Genomic DNA, 25,231 nt, shown 5'->3' on the forward strand with positions numbered 1-25,231 from the left:
ACCTACTCCATGTGACACAAATTAGAGAAAAGTTAAAAAAAAAACCTTAAATTTTAAATACAACCACTGAAGTATCGCATTATTATTTCCCGCATTCAGTTTCTATAGAAAAAACCCTTAGCACATTCCAAAACTATTCACTCACGAGGTCTTCTTCGTTCACCGCCGAGTTCGCCAACTCTTCCCCACCCACTGACTGCAAGTCTGCAACTGACCGGTTCACCAAATATATATCATTGCCATCGAATCAGAATTTGAGATCAATATGCCGATAATCAATCTTATTTCACTTAAGGCATTACGATATTATAATCACAAGCTCAGATAGCCCAAAGACTACCCATTTTAACGACGTATTTTTTTTGCACCAGTCAACATTGTTTATACCCTATTTATTGTACTAATGCTATATTTCGAATGCTTTCTATTGGCCAAATTCCATGAAATGAACTTACATATTTTTAATGATTGGAAATTAGCGACTTATTAGGTTTGGTACACCTGTCTTGGGCAGAGTAATGTAGTCTTCTAGACTGCGTGCACCAGTGCGTGTCACTAGTGTTGATCTCAAGATCAGTGATCGTGTTGTTGACGTTAACTTGAACTGAGACGAACTAAATGCGGTTTGGAAAAGCTAAAATGTGTCTTGGCTTCCGGGACTCCAATCCGGTCCCGCTGGGGGAGGTACTGCTCACCCCAGACCCCCAAGGCTGGGGCCATTGGCGCTCGTCGATTTGCACCACTATCTGAATCAGAACTGTTTGTTAAGAAACTGGCAGCACACCGCTGACCCTACTTTACCTTTCCTAACCTATAAAAATGTTAAGAATCGCTTACGAGTTTCTTGATACCTCCTCATCTGAGCATCGATAACAACACCATCACATACTAAACACCGAAAACATGAATCAGGCAAGCTTTTTATAGTTTTGGGATTTTTAAAGGTTAGGAATGTTGGGTAAGGTTTCATTCTTTTTTCTATTTTACCCCAAGCTTTGCCTCTACTTCAAAGCCCTGCCCACTGTGAGCAAATAGTATTGTTGATAATTTTATCGGTTAACATACTCGAAAAAATATAAATTTCTAGAGGAAACACTATATAATAAATAATTTTTAGTTTTCTTTCTTTCTCCCTATATGCACAAATATATAAGTAGGCAATGGCAACTTCAAAATATTTACCAAATATCGACATGTACAGTCGTGTCGTGAAATTTGGTGAAAACATACTCTGTATGCCGAAGGGCTTTTGGTGCACTCTGCCATGTGGTAGGGCTCTCATAATGTTACACGAGTTGTATTTAATCTTCGGACAAAACCGTGACACGACTTTTGTCTTTGATTGTACACAAAGCTACTATATGGTAAAGTGTTGCCATATTAGGTTAGGTCATGCTAGGCTTAGTCACGTTAGGTTGGGTAAGGTTAGGTAAGGTTAGGTAAGGCTAGGTTAAGGTATGTGTTCTATCAACTTATTCTTTGTGTATTTTGATGATCTAATGATCGTCTGTGGTCAGTTAGAAGTATTCCCCAAAAGACAAAAAAGGAAGTACATATACCTGTAAGCTATCGCCATTAGGCAATTATCCCGAATATATATATATATATATATATATATATATATATATATATATATATATATATATATATATATATATATATACCTCAATATTCGAATATATATATATATTGGGCTAATATATATATATATATATATATATATATATATATATATATATATATATATATATATATATATATGTATATATATATATACATATATATATATATATATATATATATATATATATATATATATATATATATATATATATATATATGCTAATAACCACCAGGAAAGAAGAAAACACGAAGTTCCCAAGCGCTTTCGTGTAATTCACATCTTCAGGGGTGAGTACAGACTAAGGAGGAGTACAAAACCAGGTGTATATATACAGAGGAGGGTGAGACCAGGTCCACAATGGTCAGGTATTAGGTAATGACCATACTAATCTTTAAATAGCACGGCAACGTTCCGTAGTCAGGTCAGAGGTGACCCAACCTTCTCACCTGGTTACAAATTTTCTTAATTACAAAATTGCCCAGTTTGTACATGCCATTACTCAAATTCATGTTGAATGCTTCGGTATGTTTAATGAGACTAGATTCTATGATGTTCCTACTATCAATTGAATTACAAGGTAATATTGAGGAGGCATTATCCCAGTCAATGCAATGCTTGTTATCCCTCAAATGAACAAACAGAGCATTGGATTCCTGGCCTGTCCTAACACTATATTTATGTTGTTTAAGTGCATGAGTTTTTAAATGCCACATTGACGTTCCAGGTGGCATTTAAAAACTCATGCACTGTTAAACAAATGTTAATCAAGAACTCCCCCAACAACACAATTGGTTGCATTTATAAAGTTCCTTGCAAGGAATGTAATATGTTTTACTTAGGCCAGACAGGTAAAGATCTTGCAACTAGAATTAAACAACATAAATATAGTGTTAGGACAGGCCAGGAATCCAATGCTCTGTTTGTTCATTTCAGGGATAACAAGCATTGCATTGACTGGGATAATGCCTCCTCAATATTACCTTGTAATTCAATTGATAGTAGGAACATCATAGAATCTAGTCTCATTAAACATACCGAAGCATTCAACATGGATTTGAGTAATGGCATGTACAAACTGGACAATTTTGTAATTTAGAAAATTTGTAACCAGGTGAGAAGGTTGGGTCACCTCTGACCTGACTACGGAACGTTGCCGTGCTATTTAAAGATTAGTATGGTCATTACCTAATACCTGACCATTGTGGACCTGGTCTCACCCTCCTCTGTATATATACACCTTGTTTTGTACTCCTCTTTAGTCTGTACTCACCCCTGAAGATGTGAATTACACGAAAGCGCTTGGGAACTTCGTGTTTTCTTCTTTCCTGGTGGTTATCAGCATATACCTAGATTACGCGCACCTACAGTGATTTACTTGCATATATATATATATATATATATATATATATATATATATATATATATATATATATATATATATATATATATATATATATATATATATATATATATATATATATGAGTGTATGTGTGTGTGGAGGAGGTTCAAACTTTAAGTATAAATTATTTTGATATAGTAAAAGAAACAAAAAACAGAAATGTGCCTATATACGATATAGGGAAGGAGTGGATGATGTTTTGTACCTGGGTTGCCTGGCTTGCCAGGAAGGCCAGGACGTCCTATTCGGGCCCGGCCTGGTGGGCCAGGTGGGCCATGCAGCCCCCGTGTCAGTTCCTCCATGCGGTCTGTGGGAAACAAGCGTCAGCCGCCTCTGTCGTCATCTGACAGGGTGGGCTGGGGGTGGGGTTGGGTGGGGTGGGATTGGGGGCAGCTGACAGCTGGAAAGTTATCACCGATGAGTACTGCATCATTCCGCGTGCTAATAATTAGGGCTACACACTCCTTGGTTCACGCCTGGTTCAGAGAAATTCCTTCCTGGTGCTTAGGAAGTTCAGTTGTAAATTCAGAGGAGTTTGAATAAAACACAGACTAGCCACTTTACCTTTTACATACACTCACATATTGATATCTATTAATGCAAAATCCTTTAGTTTCATTAGCTGTTAGAATAAGTAAGAGGTAAAGATGCTAGGGTGTAACGGGTGAGGCATCAGAACAACAGCGGCAGGAAGGATAGAACAATATAATGCAGTTCCAACCTGGAGCACCAACTTCCCCTGGTTCACCAGGTGGTCCACGCTGTCCTATGCCGGGTATGCCAGGGGGGCCTCGCAAGGTTTTGGCTATCTCAGCTAAGTTTTCTGGAGATAAACAAGTATTAATGTTTCGAACTTAATATTATACCCACACTTGTATCACTGATGCAAGTGAATACAACTTACCATCCTTCCGATCTTCAAACTGAATTTAATAAGAGCACAATATAAACTTAATAGCAATTCCTATCCTAAGTAATGACAAGAAAAGAGTACAGAGCACTGTACAGTACTCACATTATCTGCTCCTTACTTCACTAGGGCCAGAGTCCATCAAAGATAAAAACAAAATCTAGAACCGATATCACCATGTTTTTAGTCCTTGAATTAAGTGCCTGTGAGGTGAAGATTTATGTTAGTGTTCGTAAAAGCATGTAACTTGTACGAACATGTGATTACATCTGAAGCTTTATTTTTCATTGGTGAGTGCCGCCTTCTGTACAGTATTCTAGTTTTATTTCAGTATTTGTTTCATGTGCACACACTAATAATTGTTCGTTATATTTATATCCATGTAATGTACATGTACACACATGCAATATTATATATTCTGACTCTTGAGGTGGGTTAGGCATTATTTTCGACCTCCTGTAATCCGATTTTCCGTTTTGGTAATAAGTTTGATAAAACTTGGATTTGACCAACACGAGACCCTATCGCACATAAGACCCTATCGTACTTCTTTACTAGTCACATATAAAGCACATTTGTTTTAACACTTGACTTTAGCCTTCCCTATTACGGTAGTAGGTAGTAGGCAGCTATCAAACAGGGAGGTATTACCGCCTGGGAAGATACTGGAAGCATAATGTGTTGACTAATGGTAGACCCTGCATCCATATGGCATCACAAAAATTGTGACGAAGTCCCAGGTTGCTGATCTGACTTTCTGCCTCGTTTACACACAATTGCAGGGTCTCAATTGTCTCTCTTACCATTGATAACACAACATATATAACTTTTCTCACTCTTGATCTGTTTTATTCATTCTATTCTTTTATTCTTCTATGATATCAGTTGACCATAATATTACAGCCGGGCCTTCTCGGATGGGTCCCACTGGTCGGGAAGGTTGTGGACCCCAGGGCCGACCTGATCATCATCAAACTACTGGGGCCTCAACTGACGCCACCGAGGTTACTGGAGGATCGGCTTTTTTCACACTTCATTTTTCCAAAATTCGCGGCCTGAGATCCAATTTTTCTTCTGTGGAGCACCATTTATTTACCTCTTTCCCCGATCTCTTACTACTATCTGAACTTCAACTGACCAAAGCAGCTTTACCCAAACCCTTTCAAATCTCCAACTACAACCTCTATGAGGTAACAAGCTGAGGACGCCATCTTGGAATGACGCCATATGGTCGTGGTGTCTCGAATAGCTTCAAGGACTGACATTGACCCTCAATCTTTCGAGCTGATCGGCTCCGCTTAATGTAAGTCTACGGATTTGGTGGCCATATTTTCAAAAACCTTTCCAGAGTTATTCGTTTTCTTCAATCAAGTCTCCGGTATTAGGTATGTCACAAACATACGCTAGTATTATACTCACAATAACATTTGCTACAGCACAACATTACACGTTAGGCTTCTTGTCAGGTTATTTATAATCTATAAGTGTCTTACTTATTTGTATATATAAATATACTGAAGAATTTTTCTCCTTTTCTTTTATAGATATTTTAATTATTTTACTGATATTTTATATCATTTACTATAAGTGAATAAGCAAGGTTATACTGAACACGTAAATTTGCAAGAAACACAAACGCGTTTAGAGCGTGACGATTTAAACCATAGAACCCTAAGGTCAGGTCGTACATACGACACCAAACCTAATTGTGGGCAAGTTCCTTCTCTTTCTACAGAGTCTGATAGTGTGTCACAGAATCGTTCTTTCCCTCCAGGATCCAGTAGTGTTGCAGTTAGGCATAAGTTAACTAACAACTCCTTAACCATGGCTACAAATAATTCAGAAGTGCCTTTTTCCAAGACTCAAAATCTGCAAGTCATACCACTGGACGATCGCATTCGCGAGTTTATGGCGGAAGATGATTATCGAGTGACATGTGAGGATGCGATGAGCACCATCCAAATAACGAGAGAGGAAGAACGCAAGTCTTTTGTACGCGGGCACATCAGAGTAGGCAGTTATGCTAGCAAACATTTAGACACTAGTGGTCTTGCACATCCTACATATGAGAAGTTTAGGAAGTCACTCATTGGTCTCTTTGAATTGGGATCAAAGCAAGATCACCTGAATTGGATTTTTAGACGGGTTGATCGTATTCCCAGCATGATACGCGCAGAAGATACCGTGACGTGTGTTTCGTTTGCTGGCGAAGTTCAACAGGATATCATGGCTACTTTTCGTCGTTCAGCCTGGGTGGACTCGCAAGACCATATTGTCCATGGAAAATTTTGCACAGTTGATGGAATTTATTTATTTTCTACTTGCCTTTCGTGACCCAGTATATAAACAGGCGAAGGCAACTAATTACAAGCCAGTTATGATATTCTGGATTATGCAGCTACGCTCGCTATTAAGTCACCATGCACTCCGCTAGCGAGGACGGTAACAACTGTGGCGCCAAGTAGTTCAACAACGAGTTCCCAAGAATTCGGCCCCAAACATGAAGCAACAGTTAGTATACACGCATTGTAAGAAGAATGGGAATACAGTTGATTTTTGTTACCAGCCCCAGCGTAGTGGTGCTAAATCTAAGAATAAATCAACTTCTCAATCAAGACACCGACATGACCCATTTAAGACTTATGCAGCAGCTGCTCATCCCAGGTCTGATTCAGACCAGACAGCTGATATGTGGTGTTTATACTATGAGTCTCCCGCCCATACTACGGAAGAATGTCCAGCACTCCGACGATGTAAGGAGATATGGATTGATGTATCACAGGTAACCAAACACCGGAAGACGCGTTGTCGTCGTTTTTATATGAAGTCGGGGTTCAGACCGACGTGGGTTAGGTACTCCAGTACCGATGTACGACAACACCTCGGTTGCAGCCTCTTTAATAGCAGTGCTGAGCAAACCGAACGTGTTATTGGTTTCGGCGAGGGTTGGGTCAGTCATATTGAAAAACTACATGAAGTGTTCCAAAACTTTTCACGGCAGGACTAAAAGTCAAACTGTCTAAGAGCGAATTTGTAAAATCTAGAATACAATTCCTTGGTCATGTAGTTGACGGAAGTGGAATTCATACAGTTGATGCAAAAGTTAAAGCTGTAGCAGTTCCCTCGTCCTACAAACATTGATAAGGTGCGTAGTTTTTTAGGTTTGTCTTGATATTATCGTTCTTTTATTAAGGGTTATGCGTCGCAATTTTTGTTTGGAATGCGGAACAAGAGGATAGATTTATTGCATTGTAGAACGCACTTACCAATGGGCCCGTCTTCGCATTCCCTGACTACACTCAACCAAGTTACTTCAGGGTGTGTGTAAGCAACCTCATCCTGTAACTTACCTGTGTCGTGTACAACAACAACCTGTGTGTTACTGTACGTCTTGTGTTAGTCATCCTGTAACTTATCTGTGTCGTGGACAACAACATCTGTTATCAGATTTTTTTGATCTTTGAAACAGCAGCTACTAATAAAAATATATTGTACATTATTTATACTTCTGTTGCTATAATTATTAAAATATGAATATTCTTAAAAATTTGAGGTACAGGTGAAAAATTTGTGCTTCTTTGACTCACCTCTTAAAACTGAAGCGCATATTCCACGTAACTCAGCCTCTGTGTATTCGCGACCCTTAAGGAAGAAAAATATAACTGGTACATTTTACTATGTACAAGACAGTTTGAGACGAGTTACCATGTATAAGATTGAGACGAGGTAACATACTAGTCAGAGACGATGTACCATGTACAAGTGTTAGATGCGTTACCATGTACAGATGTCAGATGTGGTTCCATGCACAAGTGTTAGACGAGTTATCATTTACAAGTGTGAGTGTATGTACTGTATAGGGACAACTGGTGTTTGAATGTGTTTGGTGACAATTGATGGATGAGTGTATGTTTGGAGACAACTGGAGGATGAGTGTATGTTTGGAGACAACTGGAGGATGAGTGTATGTTTGGATACAACTGGAGGATGAGTGTATGTTTGGAGACAACTGGAGAATGAGTGTATGTTTGGAGACAACTTCAGAAAACTGGTTAAACTTTTGTCGTCGTGCTGATAAAGTGAATCCAGAGAATGCTATTTGTTCCGTCCACTTTACCAAACATGACTACATTGATGAAGTGAAGTCTCGTTGGGCTAGGAATTGAAAGTCCTAAGAACAAGAGACTCTTAAAGGTGAATACTGTACCCGCTCTCTATCTGTATAATGATAGGTTTTGTCATAATATTATTCCGCATGTTGGAATAATTAATATGAAATCAATAATAGATAAGTAAAAAATATATGTAATATATGATTCATACTATTTCTAATGTCCATTAATTTCCAAACGGGGACTGTTGATCATAATGAGCATTCTTAAAAGAATTTAATGAAATTATAGCAAATAAAGAAAAAACAATACTATGAAAACAGCTACTGGTAAAAGTGGTGAGATCTACTTATGTTACTCTTCAGCTGTAACGTAACCTGAGACACTCTTCAGCAGTAACATAACCTGAGACACTCTTCAGCAGTAACATAACCTGAGACACTCTTCAGCTGTAACGTAACCTGAGACACTCTTCAGCAGTAACATAACCTGAGACACTCTTCAGCAGTAACATAACCTGAGACACTCTTCAGCAGTAACATAACCTGAGACACTCTTCAGCAGTAACATAACCTGAGACACTCTTCAGCAGTAACATAACCTGAGACACTCTTCAGCAGTAACATAACCTGAGACACTCTTCAGCAGTAACATAACCTGAGACACTCTTCAGCAGTAACATAACCTGAGACACTCTTCAGCAGTGAGACACTCTTCAGCAGTAACATAACCTGAGACACTCTTCAGCAGTAACATAACCTGAGACACTCTTCAGCAGTAACATAACCTGAGACACTCTTCAGCAGTAACATAACCTGAGACACTCTTCAGCAGTAACATAACCTGAGACACTCTTCAGCAGTAACATAACCTGAGACACTCTTCAGCAGTAACATAACCTGAGACACTCTTCAGCAGTAACATAACCTGAGACACTCTTCAGCAGTAACATAACCTGAGACACTCTTCAGCAGTAACATAACCTGAGACACTCTTCAGCAGTAACATAACCTGAGACACTCTTCAGCAGTAACGTAACCTGAGACACTCTTCAGCAGTAACATAACCTGAGACACTCTTCAGCAGTAACATAACCTGAGACACTCTTCAGCAGTAACATAACCTGAGACACTCTTCAGCAGTAACATAACCTGAGACACTCTTCAGCAGTAACATAACCTGAGACACTCTTCAGCAGTAACATAACCTGAGACACTCTTCAGCAGTAACATAACCTGAGACACTCTTCAGCAGTAACGTAACCTGAGACACTCTTCAGCAGTAACATAACCTGAGACACTCTTCAGCAGTAACATAACCTGAGACACTCTTCAGCAGTTACATAACCTGAGACACTCTTCAGCAGTAACATAACCTGAGACACTCTTCAGCAGTAACGTAACCTGAGACACTCTTCAGCAGTAACGTAACCTGAGACACTCTTCAGCAGTAACATAACCTGAGACACTCTTCAGCAGTAACATAACCTGAGACACTCTTCAGCAGTTACGTAACCTGAGACACTCTTCAGCAGTAACATAACCTGAGACACTCTTCAGCAGTAACGTAACCTGAGACACTCTTCAGCAGTAACGTAACCTGAGAAACTCTTCAGCAGTAACGTAACCTGAAACACTCTTCAGCAGTAACATAACCTGAGACACTCTTCAGCAGTAACGTAACCTGAGACACTCTTCAGCAGTAACATAACCTGAGACACTCTTCAGCAGTAACATAACCTGAGACACTCTTCAGCAGTAACATAACCTGAGACACTCTTCAGCAGTTACGTAACCTGAGACACTCTTCAGCAGTAGCATAACCTGAGACACTCTTCAGCAGTAACGTAACCTGAGACACTCTTCAGCAGTAACGTAACCTGAGACACTCTTCAGCAGTAACATAACCTGAGACACTCTTCAGCAGTAACATAACCTGAGACACTCTTCAGCAGTAACGTAACCTGAGACACTCTTCAGCAGTAACATAACCTGAGACACTCTTCAGCAGTAACGTAACCTGAGACACTCTTCAGCAGTAACATAACCTGAGACACTCTTCAGCAGTAACGTAACCTGAGACACTCTTCAGCAGTAACATAACCTGAGACACTCTTCAGCAGTAACATAACCTGAGACACTCTTCAGCAGTAACGTAACCTGAGACACTCTTCAGCAGTAACATAACCTGAGACATTCTTCAGCCTGAGACACTCTTCAGCAGTAACCTGAGACACTCTTCAGCAGTAACGTAACCTGAGACACTTCAGCAGTAACGTAACACCTGAGACACTCTTCAGCAGTAACGTAACCTGAGACACTCTTCAGCAGTAACGTAACCTGAGACACTCTTCAGCAGTAACATAACCTGAGACACTCTTCAGCAGTAACATAACCTGAGACACTCTTCAGCAGTAACGTAACCTGAGACACTCTTCAGCAGTAACATAACCTGAGACATTCTTCAGCAGTAACGTAACCTGAGACACTCTTCAGCAGTAACGTAACCTGAGACACTCTTCAGTAGTAACATAAGCTGAGACACTCTTCGGTAGTAACATAACCTGAGACACTCTTCAGTAGTAACATAAGCTGAGACACTCTTTAGTAGTAACATAAGCTGAGACACTCTTCAGTAGTAACATAACCTGAGACACTCTTCAGTAGTAACATAACCTGAGACACTCTTCAGTAGTAACATAACCTGAGACACTCTTCAGTAGTAACATAAGCTGAGACACTCTTCAGTAGTAACATAACCTGAGACACTCTTCAGCAGTAACATAACCTGAGACACTCTTCAGTAGTAATATAAGCTGAGACACTCTTCAGTAGTAACATAACCTGAGACACTCTTCGGCAATAATATAAGCTGAGACACTCTTCAGTGGTAACATAACCTGAGACACTCTTCAGTAGTAACATAACCTGAGACACTCTTCAGTAGGAACATAACCTGAGACACTCTTCAGTAGTAACATAAGCTGATACACTCTTCAGTCGTAACATAACCTGAATCACTCTTCAGTAGTAACATAACCTGAGACACTCTTCAGTAGTAACATAACCTGAGACACTCTTCAGTAGTAACATAACCTGAGACACTCTTCAGTAGTAACATAACCTGAGACACTCTTCAGTAGTAACATTACCTGAGACACTCTTCAGTAGGAACATAACCTGAGACACTCTTCAGTAGTAACATAACCTGAGACACTCTTCGGTAGGAACATAACCTGAGACACTCTTCAGTAGGAACATAACCTGAGACACTCTTCAATAGTAACATAACCTGAGGCACTCTTCAGTTGGAACATAACCCCATACATTTATAAGAACAAGGGAGACAGGTCAGACTGTGGCAACTTTTGCTGGATCTCGCTGCTGTCCATAGCTGGCAAGATTATCACCCGATTCCTCCTAAACAGCCTTCTTCCTGAGGCGAAAATTTTTCTCCCAGAATCTTAATTTGGCCTAGACCACCACGTATCATCTCTGACATGATCTTTGCTGCCCGCCAGATACAGGAACAGTGACTTTTACATGGCTTTCGTCGACCTTACTAATGCCTTCGACTCGGTCAACAGGGCAAGCCCTCTGGCGGACTCTCAATCGTTTTGGTTGTCCACTAAAATTCATCTCTTTTGTGAGGCAACTCCACGATGGCATGAACAGCAGTGACCTGCACAATGTCACCCAGTCTGAATTCTTCCCCATCCAAACGGCTGTCTTCCTTACTTGTGCCAGCGCCAATGCCTTCACTAGTAATATAACCTCAGACATCCTTCAGCAGTAAAATAAACATTGCCGGGTTTTTTACCCATGAAACGCCATAAACAGGGAAATGAACAAGATAATTGTAAATCAACTCTTAAGTCTCATGTCTAACACTTATAACATAGCTATCATGCTGGGGAAAATGCGCCATCGTTCATTATATTCAATAAATATAATGTAAATTACGCAGGAGCAGTTCGTGATCCACTTTGCGTGCAACATTGCCACGATTACTGAATTAAAATAGTAGGTTGATGCGACCAATACAATGGTGAATATTGTGCCTCATTCTTGAGAGTTGTCCCACATCCTTAACATAGCTAAAGCTGCCTCCCGAAAGTTCGAAATGCTGTACAGATGCCGTAGCTACTTCAATCCTGAGCAGTTGCTTCAAGCATATAAGGGATTCATTCGTTCTCACTTGGAGTACTGCTCTCATATCTGGGGTGGCTCTTCTTCTATCCAACTGTTAGATAGGGTGGAATCAAAGGCATTTCGTCTTATTAGCTCTCCTCCTTTAGTCGACAATCTTTCTTCCCTTTCTCTTCGCCGCAATGTTGCTTTACTCTCTCTATTTTACAGGTACTTTAACGGGCAATGTTCGGTGGATTTGGCATCCTGTGTACCGCCGGCAAGGCCGTGGGCTCGTAACACACGTCTTGCCCGCGGTGCCCACCATTTCTCTGTGGATGTCGGTCACACTAGAATAACCCGTTATAGTACACCCTTCTTTCCTCACACAGCCAAACTGTGGAATGCTCCGCCTTCTTCTCTGTTTCCATACTTATATAATCTGTCTCTCTTTAAAAGGCTGGTTTCCGGCATCTTCGTGGTGTAGATTAATACAGTATAACCCTTTTCTTCTTTATTTTCAATTTTTTTCTGTTCTTAATTTTTCGCCCCCCAGACCCCATTGTGGGTCGTTCGACCTGTGCCCGGGTGGGATAATTCCCGTAAAAAAAAAAAAAAATCTTGTGAGAAAGTGTGCTTCAGTCTTGTGAGTTGTGTTTCAGTCTTTTGAGTTGTGCCTCAATCTTGTGAGAAAGTGTGCTTCAGTCGTGTGAGAAGAAGTTCTGCCTCAGTCTTTTGAGTTGTGCCTCAGTCTTGTGAGTTGTACTTCAATCTTGTGAGAAGATGTGCCTCAGTCTTTTGAGTTGTGCCTCAATCGTGTGAGAAAGTGTCCTTCAGTCTTGTGAGTTGTGTTTCAGTCTTTTGAGTTGTGCCTCAGTCTTGTGAGAAAGTGTGCTTCAGTCTTGTGAGAAAGTGTGCTTCAGTCTTGTGAGTGGTGTTTGAGTCTTTTGAGTTGTGCCTCAGTCTTGTGAGAAAGTTTGTTTCAGTTTTGTGAGTTGTGTTTCAGTCTTTTGAGTTGTGCCTCAATCTTGTGAGAAAGTGTGCTTCAGTCGTGTGAGAAGAAGTTCTGCCTCAGTCTTTTGAGTTGTGCCTCAGTCTTGTGAGTTGTACTTCAATCTTGTGAGAAGATGTGCCTCAGTCTTTTGAGTTGTGCCTCAATCGTGTGAGAAAGTGTCCTTCAGTCTTGTGAGTTGTGTTTCAGTCTTTTGAGTTGTGCCTCAGTCTTGTGAGAAAGTGTGCCTCAGTCTTGTGAGAAAGTGTGCTTCAGTCTTGTGAGTGGTGTTTGAGTCTTTTGAGTTGTGCCTCAGTCTTGTGAGAAAGTTTGTTTCAGTTTTGTGAGTTGTGTTTCAGTCTTTTGAGTTGTGCCTCAGTCTTGTGAGAAAGTTTGTTTCAGTTTTGTGAGTTGTGTTTCAGTCTTTTGAGTTGTGCCTCAGTCTTGTGAGAAAGTGTGCTTCAATCTTGTGAGAAAGTGTGCTTCAATCTTGTGAGTTGTGTTTCAGTCTTGTGAGTTGTGCCTCAGTCTTGTGAGAAAGTGTGCTTCAGTCTTGTGAGTTGTGTTTCAGTCTTTTGAGTTGTGCTTCTGTCTTGTGAGAAAGTGTGCTTCAGTCTTCTGAGTTGTGTTTCAGTCTTTTGAGTTGTGCCTCAGTCTTGTGAGTTGTACTTCAATCTTGTGAGAAGATGTGCCTCAGTCTTTTGAGTTGTGCCTCAATCTTGTGAGAAGGTGTACTTCAATATTGTGATTTGTGCATCAGTCTTATGCATTCTTCCTCAATCTTGTGAGAAGACGTGCTTCATTCTTGTGAGTTGTGCCTTAGTCTTGATAGTTGTCCCTCAATCTTGTGAGAAGGTGTGCTTCAATCTTGTGAGAAGATCTGCCACAGTCTTTTGAGTTGTGCCTCATTCTTTTGAGTTGTACTTCAATCTTGTGAGAAGATGTGCCTCAGTCTTGTGAGTTGTGCCTCAGTCTTGTTAAGTTGTGCTTCAATTTTGTGATAAGATGTGCCTCAGTCTTCTGAGTTGTGTTTCAGTCTTGTGAAAAGATGTGCCTCAGTCTTTTGAGTTGTGCCTCAGTCTTGTAAGTTGTGCTTCAATTTTGTGATAAGATGTGCCTCAGTCTTCTGAGTTGTGTTTCAGTCGTGTGAAAAGATGTGCCTCAGTCTTTTGAGTTGTGCCTCAGTCTTCTGAGTTGTGCCTCAGTCTTATGCATTCTTTATCAATCATGTGAGAAGACGTGCTTCAGTCTTGTGAATTGTGCCTCAGTCTTGTGAGCTGTGCCTCAGTCTTGTGAGAAGATACACCTCACTCTTTTGAGTGAGAATTGTGAGAATATATGCCTCAGTCTTGTGAGTTATGCTTCACTGTTGTGAGAGGATATGCCTTAGACTTGTGAGTTATGCTTCAATATTGTGATAAGATGTGCCTCAGTTTTGTGAGTTATGCCCTGGTGTTGTGAGTTGTGATTCAATCTTGTGCGAAGATATGCCTCAGTCTTGTGAGCTGTGCCTCAGTCTTGTGAGAAGATATGCCTCAGTCTTTTGAGTTGTGCTTCAATCTTGTGCAAAGGTATGCCTCAGTCTTGAGAGTTATGCTTCAATCTTGTGAGAGGATATGCCCCAGTCTTGTGAGCTGTGCCTCAGTCTTGTGAGAAGATATGCCTCAGTCTTGTGAGTTGTGCCTTAGTCTTGTGAGAAGATATGACTCAGTCTTGTGAGAAGGTGTGTACTACCTCCCATAACGTTCGTCTAAGGCTATGTCCTATGTGCGTGGGTCCTGCAGCATCGAGCTACCACATGAGTGTTTTCTTTGATGTGTCTCACGTAGACGCTTCACGCGTTCACGAGCGGCCAGGAAGCGGAAACTAGACAACTAGACGCGCGTCTTGGAAGCAGCATCAAATATTTTGATTGTCGCTTCCTCAGTTGTGCGAGTCCTCACATTGATTTTCCACTGTTAAGAGCTTGATCTTGCTTGATTATTCTAGAAGGTGCTGTGTTATTCTCAACTGTACATTCTTGAATTGCATATGACTTTGCTTCCAGACCCTCTGTGTCAGTGATGATATTATGGCAAAGTGTAGCACACTTTACAATGTTAACAGTAGTATCTACCCTTTTTCAATAGCTTTATTTAAAATTCTCCATTTACTTGCACAATTTTCATATGAACACTCTACAACACGCCTGGCACGTGGCAATCTGTAATTTTTTTTCTTTGTTCAGAGCATTTCTCGGATAGGGTTTCAACAAATATACACAGAGTGGGTAGGCCTTGTCCTCAATCAGATTACATTCTGGTGTACTCGTGAACCTTCTTTGGATCATGTAAAGATGGTGAAATTCGTCTACTTCCATCCTCCTCTAATATATGGGCTGTTTTTTCATAGGTACCTCTGCAAGTACCACATGTTGGAAAGCAATATTTTCTAAAAGTACCAGCAAATGTTTGCGCTGCGTAGACGGCATGTTTATGCCAGCAAGACACTGGCAGGTGGGACACAGGACGCTTTGGAAAGTAGGTCGCGCGTCTACGCCCTGGTCGCTCGATGCCGTAGGACGCTCGCATCCACTCGCATCTGGGACATAGCCTTTAACGATACCTTTACGTGATTCTACTCTTTATGAAATGGGCATTATTATCTTTTTCTTTATTATGATTAGTGAAAAAAAGATGAAGTAGTGAGGATTGTGTTCTCCGAAAGAGTTAATTTGTTTGTGACTTCGACGGTAAATATTCATTATTTCATACATTATTTTCCCACATATCTTGAAAGTTAATGTTTTCAAGCAGTTATATATTTACAGACATTAAATTCAACATTAAATTGAGCCAGAACTGGGTATCCTTAACAGTTTTATATGGATCTATTTGCGATATATCAATACTAATCGAATATATCAATACTAATCGAACATTATATATGAGCCAATGAGCTGCAAGGAACTGCTGCAAGGAACTGCTGCAAGGGAAATTGCTAGAATGTATGAACCATGGGACTACTGAGTCTAAATGGATCCGAACTACAGCTACACATATGAAGATGTTTGGACTAGACCACCTGTACAAAGTTGAGACACAACAGCGCTTCCTGCCACCCTGGCGGACAGTTCCCTTCGATATCACAATACCGACGTATCCGCCTAAAAAATTAATTATACAAAGCATTTATCTCCAACACACTGCCAAATTGAGAGCTCTTGAACACATACACACTCTACAGACTGATGATAATATCACACAGACCATCTACACTGATGGATCTCTAAACACCGCCTGTGGGAGGGCTGGAAGTGCTATTGTTGTGACTCAACCTGACGGTAATATAATTGAGAAAGGAGTTAGAATTAACAACTGGGCATCCACTCTACAAACTGAATTAGTTGCCATACTCACAGCTATTAAATTCATTGAAACCACTGTTACTGACAGTCTCATCATCACTGACTCTCTATCCTCACTACTTGCCCTTGGTACCCTCGACTCAGGTTGTCACGCTCTTGTCTCTGAAGCCAGACACAAATATGCGTGCCTTGTTGACCGGGGTGTCAGGGTCAAACTGTTGTGGATCCCCTCTCACATAGGCCTCATAAAACATGACAGAGTTGATGCCCTCGCCAAACTCGCGTCTAACAAAGACACCGTTGAATACAATTTGGGTCTGTCAAAAAGAACCCTTAAAACTGTAATTAGGAAAGAACTTATTGATGAGTTTGACGCAAGTAGACTAGTGCAAACAGGCACTAGTCGATCCATAGGTTACCATGATGAGATGTATCAAGTGAAACATGTATATGGAGCAAGTAACAAGATCACTAGATTACAAGATGTTGTAACCGCTAGATTAAGGTTAGGATATAAGTACCTTTGGCAGTATGTTCCTCAAGCAGATGTAAACAAAACTAAATGTAAAGTGTGTGGCCATACATATGGCCACACACTTGAACACTACGTCCTCGACTGTGTGAAGATAGAACTTTTAGGGACAGGTCCAAGCACACTGTGTGTGAAATGGCACAACACTTCATCTCTAATGGCAAGATAGCCGACATATTAAGATTGTATCCACTTTTTTGCACTTAGTAACTATATCAATTCTCATGTACAGAACCAAATACGCAATGTGCTTGAATACCTCCCACGTAAATGTGAATAACAAAGTGTGAGGCCAGACATACTGCCTCACACGCCTGTTCTCACTCATTTGTGAATAAGTTACCCTTTATGTATAGAACTAAACAAATAATGTAAATGAAATACTGTGTAACTTTCAGTGCCATAATATCCTGACAACGGGGGTTAATTATTATGACCCTTTGTAAACCCTACTCTGTAATCCTTTTGCGCTACCGCTCACAGGATGAGTGTGGGGTGCACAATAAAGTAGCCGCTGCAAGCGGCAAAATCAAATCAAATCAAACTGCCATACGAGAACTTCGTACGACACGACTACAAAGGTATAGTGTACCAGACATAAGGAACAGCGGTTGAGGTGGTCAGGAAACAAAGTAAGATGAGGGAAAACCAATAAAATTATATTTTGATTAAACTTTTAGGAATATGAACTCCAAAATGTATAATACAGTATTTTACAAGACGTCTAGTGTTGTCTGGATGAAAGCCGAAGAATAGTCAAGGTGTTATATAGGAAAGATGTCTCTACCCGGTTGTGAAAGTTTGTACCTAAAATGGCCAGTAAGTGGATGAGTGTATATCTCAGGTATGGAAAGAATCTGCAGACACGTTCGTGAGATAATGACCACAAGTAAATGGCAGAGTGTCACACGAAAGAGAACCAATAGAAACAATTGTTAAACATTTTTCATCCATAAAAAATTACATATATTTTGAGAGAATGGTTTGATCTTTGGTTTGAACTCGGTGTTTAAGGATCTTCCCCCTATACTGTGGGGATGCCAAAACCAAGATCAAACATTTGCTCTATTTGTTGACAATCTTAATGCTGTAACATTCTCATAAAACAGTGGAGGTAGTTGTCTACTCTTCCATTTACCACCCACCTCTGAATTATACATCATTCTTACTTATCTTTCTTCTTTACTTTCTGAAGACAAATCAAAATGGTAACAGTTGTCAAAGAGTGAATATATCATAATTCAAACTATTATGGCAAACTTTAAAGCTGAATTTGATTTGACGTTGTTGCTGTATAAGTGAAGGAAATTACTACAAGCAACACGACTTAGTGCATACTATTGCAAAGTAGATACTTGTTAGGGTAGATAAACTCAAAACCGGGGCAGGGATAGAATGAGAAAATGAAAAGGAAAATGGATTATCAGTATTGCTAAAGAGTGACTTTGATGAACAAGGACCAGGACAACAATTTAATAATTACAAAGAAATAATGTTAGAGGTTGCTTTTAGGACATAGGAAGTCCGAGGCTAAAAGTAAGTGGATTTAAAAAGAAAAAAGAATAAAGAAAAAAAGATAGACAATGAAATATGAGAAAACGAAGTGAGGCTTACATAAAAATTAACAACGAAATTCAAAGAGAATGCAGACAGGCCAAGAAAGATGATCTGGAAACGATATGCAAAGAGATTGAAGATGATGACAGAAGGCATAATTTTAGGGAAATGTACAGTACAGAAAGATTAAATAAATGAATAAAGAAATAAATGGGGTGGGTCTATTGAAAGAAAATAGTACGTAGAACTGTACAATGATAGGGATAGCGTAAAAGTAAGAAACAAAAATTATATGAAAATGGAATAAATGTTTCTCTAAATTATGTAATTCTATATATTTCAAAGGAGACCTTCCTAGTGCACCCAGTTTAGAACAATAAGCTTAATAAGTCATGCCTGCAAAGTCTTATTAAATATAATTTTAAATAGAATAAAATCATAATAGAAAGTGAGTTATTTGAAGAGCAAAATGGATTTAAAATGAGAAAAAGAACAAGAGAAACTAAATTTGGCTTGAGAATTTCGAATGAAAGGCTTTCAGAGGTCTTAAGAAATTTTTATATTTGTTGCGTAGATTTTGAAAACTTTTTGATAAGGTAAAACACAATAAACTTATCGAGGTCTCGAATAAAATAGGCATTAGTGAATGAGATATTATAATTTTTAAAATCTTTACTGGCAACAGGAGGCTGCAGTGTGAGTAAATAATGAACTTACTAATTGGTTCACAGTTAGATAAGAAGTAAGACATTGTATTATATATATTCAGATTTCTTAATGAGAGAAGTTATAAGTGATAATGAAGGATTAAAAATTATTGGTAAAATAATATCAAATATACGGTATGCAGATGACACAGCTCTTATCACATAAAATGAAGAGAAATTGCAAAAAGTTATTAACAGATCAGTGATAAAAGGGAAGGCAGAGACTGGGATGGATGAATGAAATTATAAACTGGGTCCCTAAAAAGAGAGACAAAGCCTTGGAGGATTGGTAAAATCAGCCCGAGAACGTTTAGAGTGGATGATTGTGGTCGCTAACCCCCAAATATGAGGATGGTACGGTGCGCTGATTGATTGATCGAGAGAACGATATTGTGATTTAAAGATTACTGTTATCCAGAGAGCAATACTGTGATTTGAAGATTCTGTTATTACTGCTTGTTTCTCTTTACAAATATTTTGTCTATTATAATCAAGCAATAAATGTTCCAGGTAAGATTAAAGAAATAATTGTTTGTATGTTAGCAACTCACCGGTGTACCAGGTATACCACTATTACCAGGAGGTCCGCGCTGACCCGGAGACCCAGGTAGACCGGATGGTCCAGCAGGTCCAGATTGGCCAGGATGACCTCTTTTCCCTTCCGGGCCTCGGGAACCATCTGCACCACGCTCACCAGGCTGGTCAAATAACACTAAACATTATAGCTTATGGAGCTTAAGACTCTATTAAAACAGTTATTTCATGTCGAACAAAGACTAAGGCAAGACACTTTAGAGTACTTACAAGGCCTGATGGTCCCATAGGACCCATCACACCGGGCAGACCATATACGCGTTCTCCAGCTACTTGCAGTGGTTGAGCGGCTGAGTCACCAGGTGGACCAGGAGGACCTGGGGGTCCAGGTGGACCAGGTTTACCCATGAAGCCAGGAAGGCCAGGTGACCCAGTTGGACCAAGAGGACCTGACGGACCCTGTAGCATATTTGCAACAAATATATTAACATGTGTTAGAGACAATACGTCACTTATTGTTTTTAACAATGCACCACGATATTTAATTTAAAGGAATATTAAAATTATGGCTGACTTGGAACTTCAGGCACAATTATTCCTATTTTTCTAGATGGCTCGAGAATTGCAGTGAAAGAAGAGCAACAAAGTTTATGTGGGGATCTTAGTTGATTGCACCAACATGATGCAGAAATTCAGAAGTGAATGTTTTGTACAGTCTACTCATATCTAGAGTCTTTAGTTAAAAGAAATATAACTAAAATATCTTTATGAATTGCGCCTCGTATTCCTGCCTCGTCAGCTGTAGTAATAAGATACAAACTCAACGGGCTAATTTCTTCAGCTACTCTTCTGTCAAGTGAAAGTTTTGACAGTTGTTAATAATTTCTGCAGTTGAGTGTACAGTACAGTCCAGTACAGTACAGTACAGTACAGTACGTGTTCTACTCGGTGTCATTTGTTTTAGATTTTCTGTTGATAGAGGAAGTTTCTCCTAAACTGTCTCTACCCAGTAAATTATGATGTTTTACCAAGTGCTGATTTTAATCTATATTATCTCTCTCTCTCTCTCGCAAGATAAATCTGGATAAGACCACACAGGAAAAGGGAAACACTGGAGCACCTTAGCTTTCGTCTATATATTCAAGACGTCTTCAGAGGCAACTGAATTTACAGGGACTGAGAGGCGAAAGCTAAGGTGATCCATTGTTTCCCTTTTCCTGTGTGGAAACATAATGTGTTGTCTATGGTAGACCCTGCTGCCATATGGCATCACAAAAATTGTGACCAAGTCCCGGGTTGCCGATCTTTTTATATTTTTATATTTATTTATGGTCCTTTATTCGCATTCTTATTCTTATTCTTATTTTATATTTAATTAATATTTTTTATTTTATTTTTTATTAATTTTTACTAATTATTATTATTATTATTATTATTATTATTATTATTATTATTATTATTATTATTATTATTATTATTATTATTATTATTATTATTATTATTATTATTATTATATTCTCGCCCCCAGGCCCTGATGTGGGTCATTGACTTGTACCCTGGTGGGGTAATCCCGTAAAAATAAATAAATAAATAAATAAATAAAATAAAAGTAATTGTGAAATTTTGATAACCTTTACATATTTCTTATTTCAGGAAACCTTTGACTAACCATAGACGATCATCTATTCTATATAATAGTAAAACGTAAATGCATACCTAACGTAACGTAACGTAGTGTAACGTAACGTAACCCAACCTAACCTAACCTAACTTAACCTAACCTAACCTCACTTAGCCTACCTACTTTTAGCATAATTTGACTATCTTATGATAGTTCACGACGTCTTAAAGGAAACAGAATAAATTGGCCATAAACGAATTAAACTCCATTAATTTGTACCAATAAAAACCAAAATATATCCCTATTTGATAAAAAAAACGACTTTTGCATTTTAAAGCGTGTATTACTATACCACTATACTTCCGATACTTCAGTTTAAGCTAAGAATAATATAATTTTAATTTCAATAGGATAGACACGACCATTTTACTGTACATATAATCTTCGTTCTATCATATTAAGTAGTTTGGAGATACACATCACAGTGGCATAAACCCACAACTAGAGTACACTGCTACACACAAAAGACACATATTGTATGTGGTACTGTACTATATTGTAAGAGTGTCCAGGAACGCTTTTATAGTGTATCAATACTTCACACAATTCTTCGTTATGCCACCACCAACACCAGTTATCACGTCATACATAAAACGTTCTAATTTTAGATCCTAAAGAAGAGAAAAAATTCATAATTCCGATGTAACAATATCCTCCTCACTGTTTACAATATATTCACCAGAGGCGGTATGGACCCACTCACTGTACACTAAGCTTTCGGTACACAAGGAGGTACAGTAGTATGGCCGGCACTGCACTTGACCACCTTCACTTCTCCACTTGCAAAGTTCAGTACCCATTTACAGGTGGGTGAACTGAGGGTGTCCTAGTCGCGTACCAGCAACCCTTAGGATAAAAGTGATCTACGTATCCACCCATCCTTATATTAAGTAATAACAAAAAGAGTGATGATAAGAGGATTTACAAGGTAACAATACTTGCTAAGACTTACGGAAGGTCCAGGCAAGCCACGAGGGCCGACAGGTCCCTGAATGCCCCGAGTTCCCTTGGTACCGTCTTTTGCTGGGCGTCCCGGTGGACCCTGAGGGCCAGCTGGTCCTCTACTACCGACTCCTCCCATGGGGCCAACTTCACCCCTACGACCAGGTTTGCCAGGCTCTCCCTGAATACATACATTAACATTAAAACAAACAAATCAGTATTTATAAGATGCCAAAAGATTTATTTTTGTTATAAAAATAAATAAATAATAAATAAATAGATAATGAACGGATGAAGTATCAATTTACCTTAAGTCCTGGTAAACCAGCATGTCCCTTAGGACCAATGATTCCTATTTGTCCATGGTTGCCTGGTGGTCCCCGAAGTCCAGGAGGTCCACCGGAACCTGGTGGTCCCTCCTCACCGCGTTCTCCCTGCATACCTTGAGGACCTTGGGGTCCAGGTTGGCCGGGTGGTGACGGCTCTCCAGCCAAACCTGGCTGACCCCGATCACCTGCTGTACCCTTCAGCCCCTCAGGACCGGGCGGACCCATAGGTCCTTGGGGACCCTGTTAATAAGAGAAGAACAATATTGAATTCAAAGGTTCTACCCACGACTGCTTATTTTTCACCTACTTTCTACAAAATATTTAATTAAGTTACTATGTTTCGGAGATATATATTCAAAAGTAAATATTTAGAAGTTGCCAACACCTACTTATACATTGAGTTTTATATAGGGAGAAAGAGAAAAACAACTAAAAATTATTTATTCAATAACGTTTCCGTCGGAAATGTATATTTTCGAGTATTTTAACCGATAAAATTACTAACAATATTACTTGTTCAAAGTGGGCAGGGCTTTGAAGTAGAGGGAAAATGTGGGGTAAAATACTAAAAAAACACTAAACAAACTTTTGAAAACCTGACCTAACGTTTCTCAACCTTTAAAAATCCTAAAACTATAAAATGTTTACATTATTCATGTTTTCGGGGCTTAGTAGATGATGGTGTTGTGTTCGGTTTTTAGTGTGTGTGCGTGTGTGTGTGTGTGTGTGTGTGTTGGTGTTGTTTTCGGTGTTCAGATGAGGAGGGAGCCATAACTCAAAAGTGATTATTAACATTTTTGCAATTTAGGAAAAGTTAGGTAAGGTTTTCAAAGGATTGTTTGGTGTTCTTTTTAAGTAGTTTACCCACATTTTTCCTCTACTTCACAACTAATATTGTGGGTAATTTTAACCTCGAAAAATGTACATTTCCACACCACATATCACAGCCATGACATATCAGTTCTCTTTGTGGTTCTATAGTCAGCTTTCCGACACTCGAGGAAAGTAATTTAACATGAACATTAACAATGCAAGTAAAAGAAGACGAATATCAGATCTGGCAGCTTGAATTATGGTGTTCTGCAAATGGAGGTAGTGGGGAGGTATTACTTGATATTTCTCTCATGGTGCCGTATCTAGATAAATGGCGTAACCATGAGTAGCCCAGTACCGTAAACCTCCATTTATATAGTTACACGGTAGAAAGATAAAGCAATCCCATCACTATTTCCATTTACAGATAACCTACGTACAGACAGTAAAACAAAAAAGTATCGCGCGGGGCAGGGGGGGTCTGGTGACTTCTGTAATGATCCATACATCATGGTGGACGAGTGGAATATGGGTGGTGGACGAGTGAAACAAGCTTAGCAACTTTGTAATAAGTGCTTGAACGCTGGAACGTTTCAAAAGGAGACTGGATAGATTCATGGATGATAGAGAGTGGTAGTAACTCTCGACAGGAGCTGCCATGCACAGGCCAACCGGCCTATTACAGACTCCTTATTTTCTTATGTTCTTATGTTCTAATGTGCCGGAGGGATAGTATGCGTTCCTGTATGGCAAAGGTTTCCACCTACCTATGGTAGGGCCATGTTAGTTACGTCCCACAAGATCAGCATAATATCATCAAAACCATTACATTAATTATCTTACACACTCATTGATTTATTACATGAATTTTATTTCTAACTTTCTTTTCAGCAATCTTTAAATCTGTAGAACTATACAAGGATACTTTTGATTCAAGGATTTGATACCCAGGGAATTACAGCTCTCAATTGATTTTACTAATAGTGGTAACTTTAGAACGAGACAAGTACTCCCGAAACCACCTTGGTCAACGATAAGGAACCGCAGTCATGAGCGTGACCACCTTAGCTGGAGTCCTCATTTATTATAGTCATGAGCCAGCACCCCCTTGGATTTAACGGGATGGTAATTCCCATACACCATGGCCTCTTAGCTATTGAATTCAGGTTGTCTGTCAAAAATCATCCTCTGGGTGTGGCACAGTACACGTTTGAAGTCATGTATTATCCAAAATCTGACCACTTCTACATGGGTTGATGACAGTCTATAATACTCGTATTCTGTTATATTATTACTTTCATATTTATTATATTCATATTGATATATTATCACATACATATTAATATTATATTCCTACGACCCTCTTTACCCAGGTTCCACCACTGGTTACCAGCGGCCAGGTCGTATGTACAGAAGCAGTAGATATAATACAAGTGTCGTCGAATTACCACTGGCTGTCCCTCCAGTCCCCGGTAATATACCGACGATGGGTATCAGTGAACAGACAAACAACAGGCAAGGAGATTTTCACCAGATCCCAGAAACACACTTGTGCACTGTAGGCCTCTTTAATAATCACTAATTCTTCACAACACTGTTCACAGGGTAATGTCTTCACAGCTGGAC

At 39.4% G+C, this 25,231-nt stretch overlaps 1 protein-coding gene across 1 annotated transcript in view; it reads right to left on the minus strand.

Moving 5' to 3' along the window:
* Positions 1–25,231, minus strand: part of LOC121867234 (collagen alpha-1(IX) chain-like) — a gene marked incomplete at its 5' end in the record, with an annotated part of 213,025 nt that overhangs the window by 68,537 nt on the left and 119,257 nt on the right. The window contains 6 exons of the mRNA XM_042367086.1: positions 3,746–3,847; positions 7,522–7,576; positions 19,858–20,004; positions 20,111–20,299; positions 22,474–22,644; positions 22,772–23,032. Coding sequence (XP_042223020.1) covers positions 3,746–3,847; positions 7,522–7,576; positions 19,858–20,004; positions 20,111–20,299; positions 22,474–22,644; positions 22,772–23,032 — 925 coding nt within the window. The remainder of the gene's footprint in view (positions 1–3,745; positions 3,848–7,521; positions 7,577–19,857; positions 20,005–20,110; positions 20,300–22,473; positions 22,645–22,771; positions 23,033–25,231) is intronic.

The sequence above is a fragment of the Homarus americanus genome, unplaced genomic scaffold, assembly GCF_018991925.1.
Source record: "Homarus americanus isolate GMGI-L3 unplaced genomic scaffold, GMGI_Hamer_2.0 scaffold6317, whole genome shotgun sequence".
In the NCBI taxonomy this organism is placed as follows: domain Eukaryota; kingdom Metazoa; phylum Arthropoda; class Malacostraca; order Decapoda; family Nephropidae; genus Homarus; species Homarus americanus.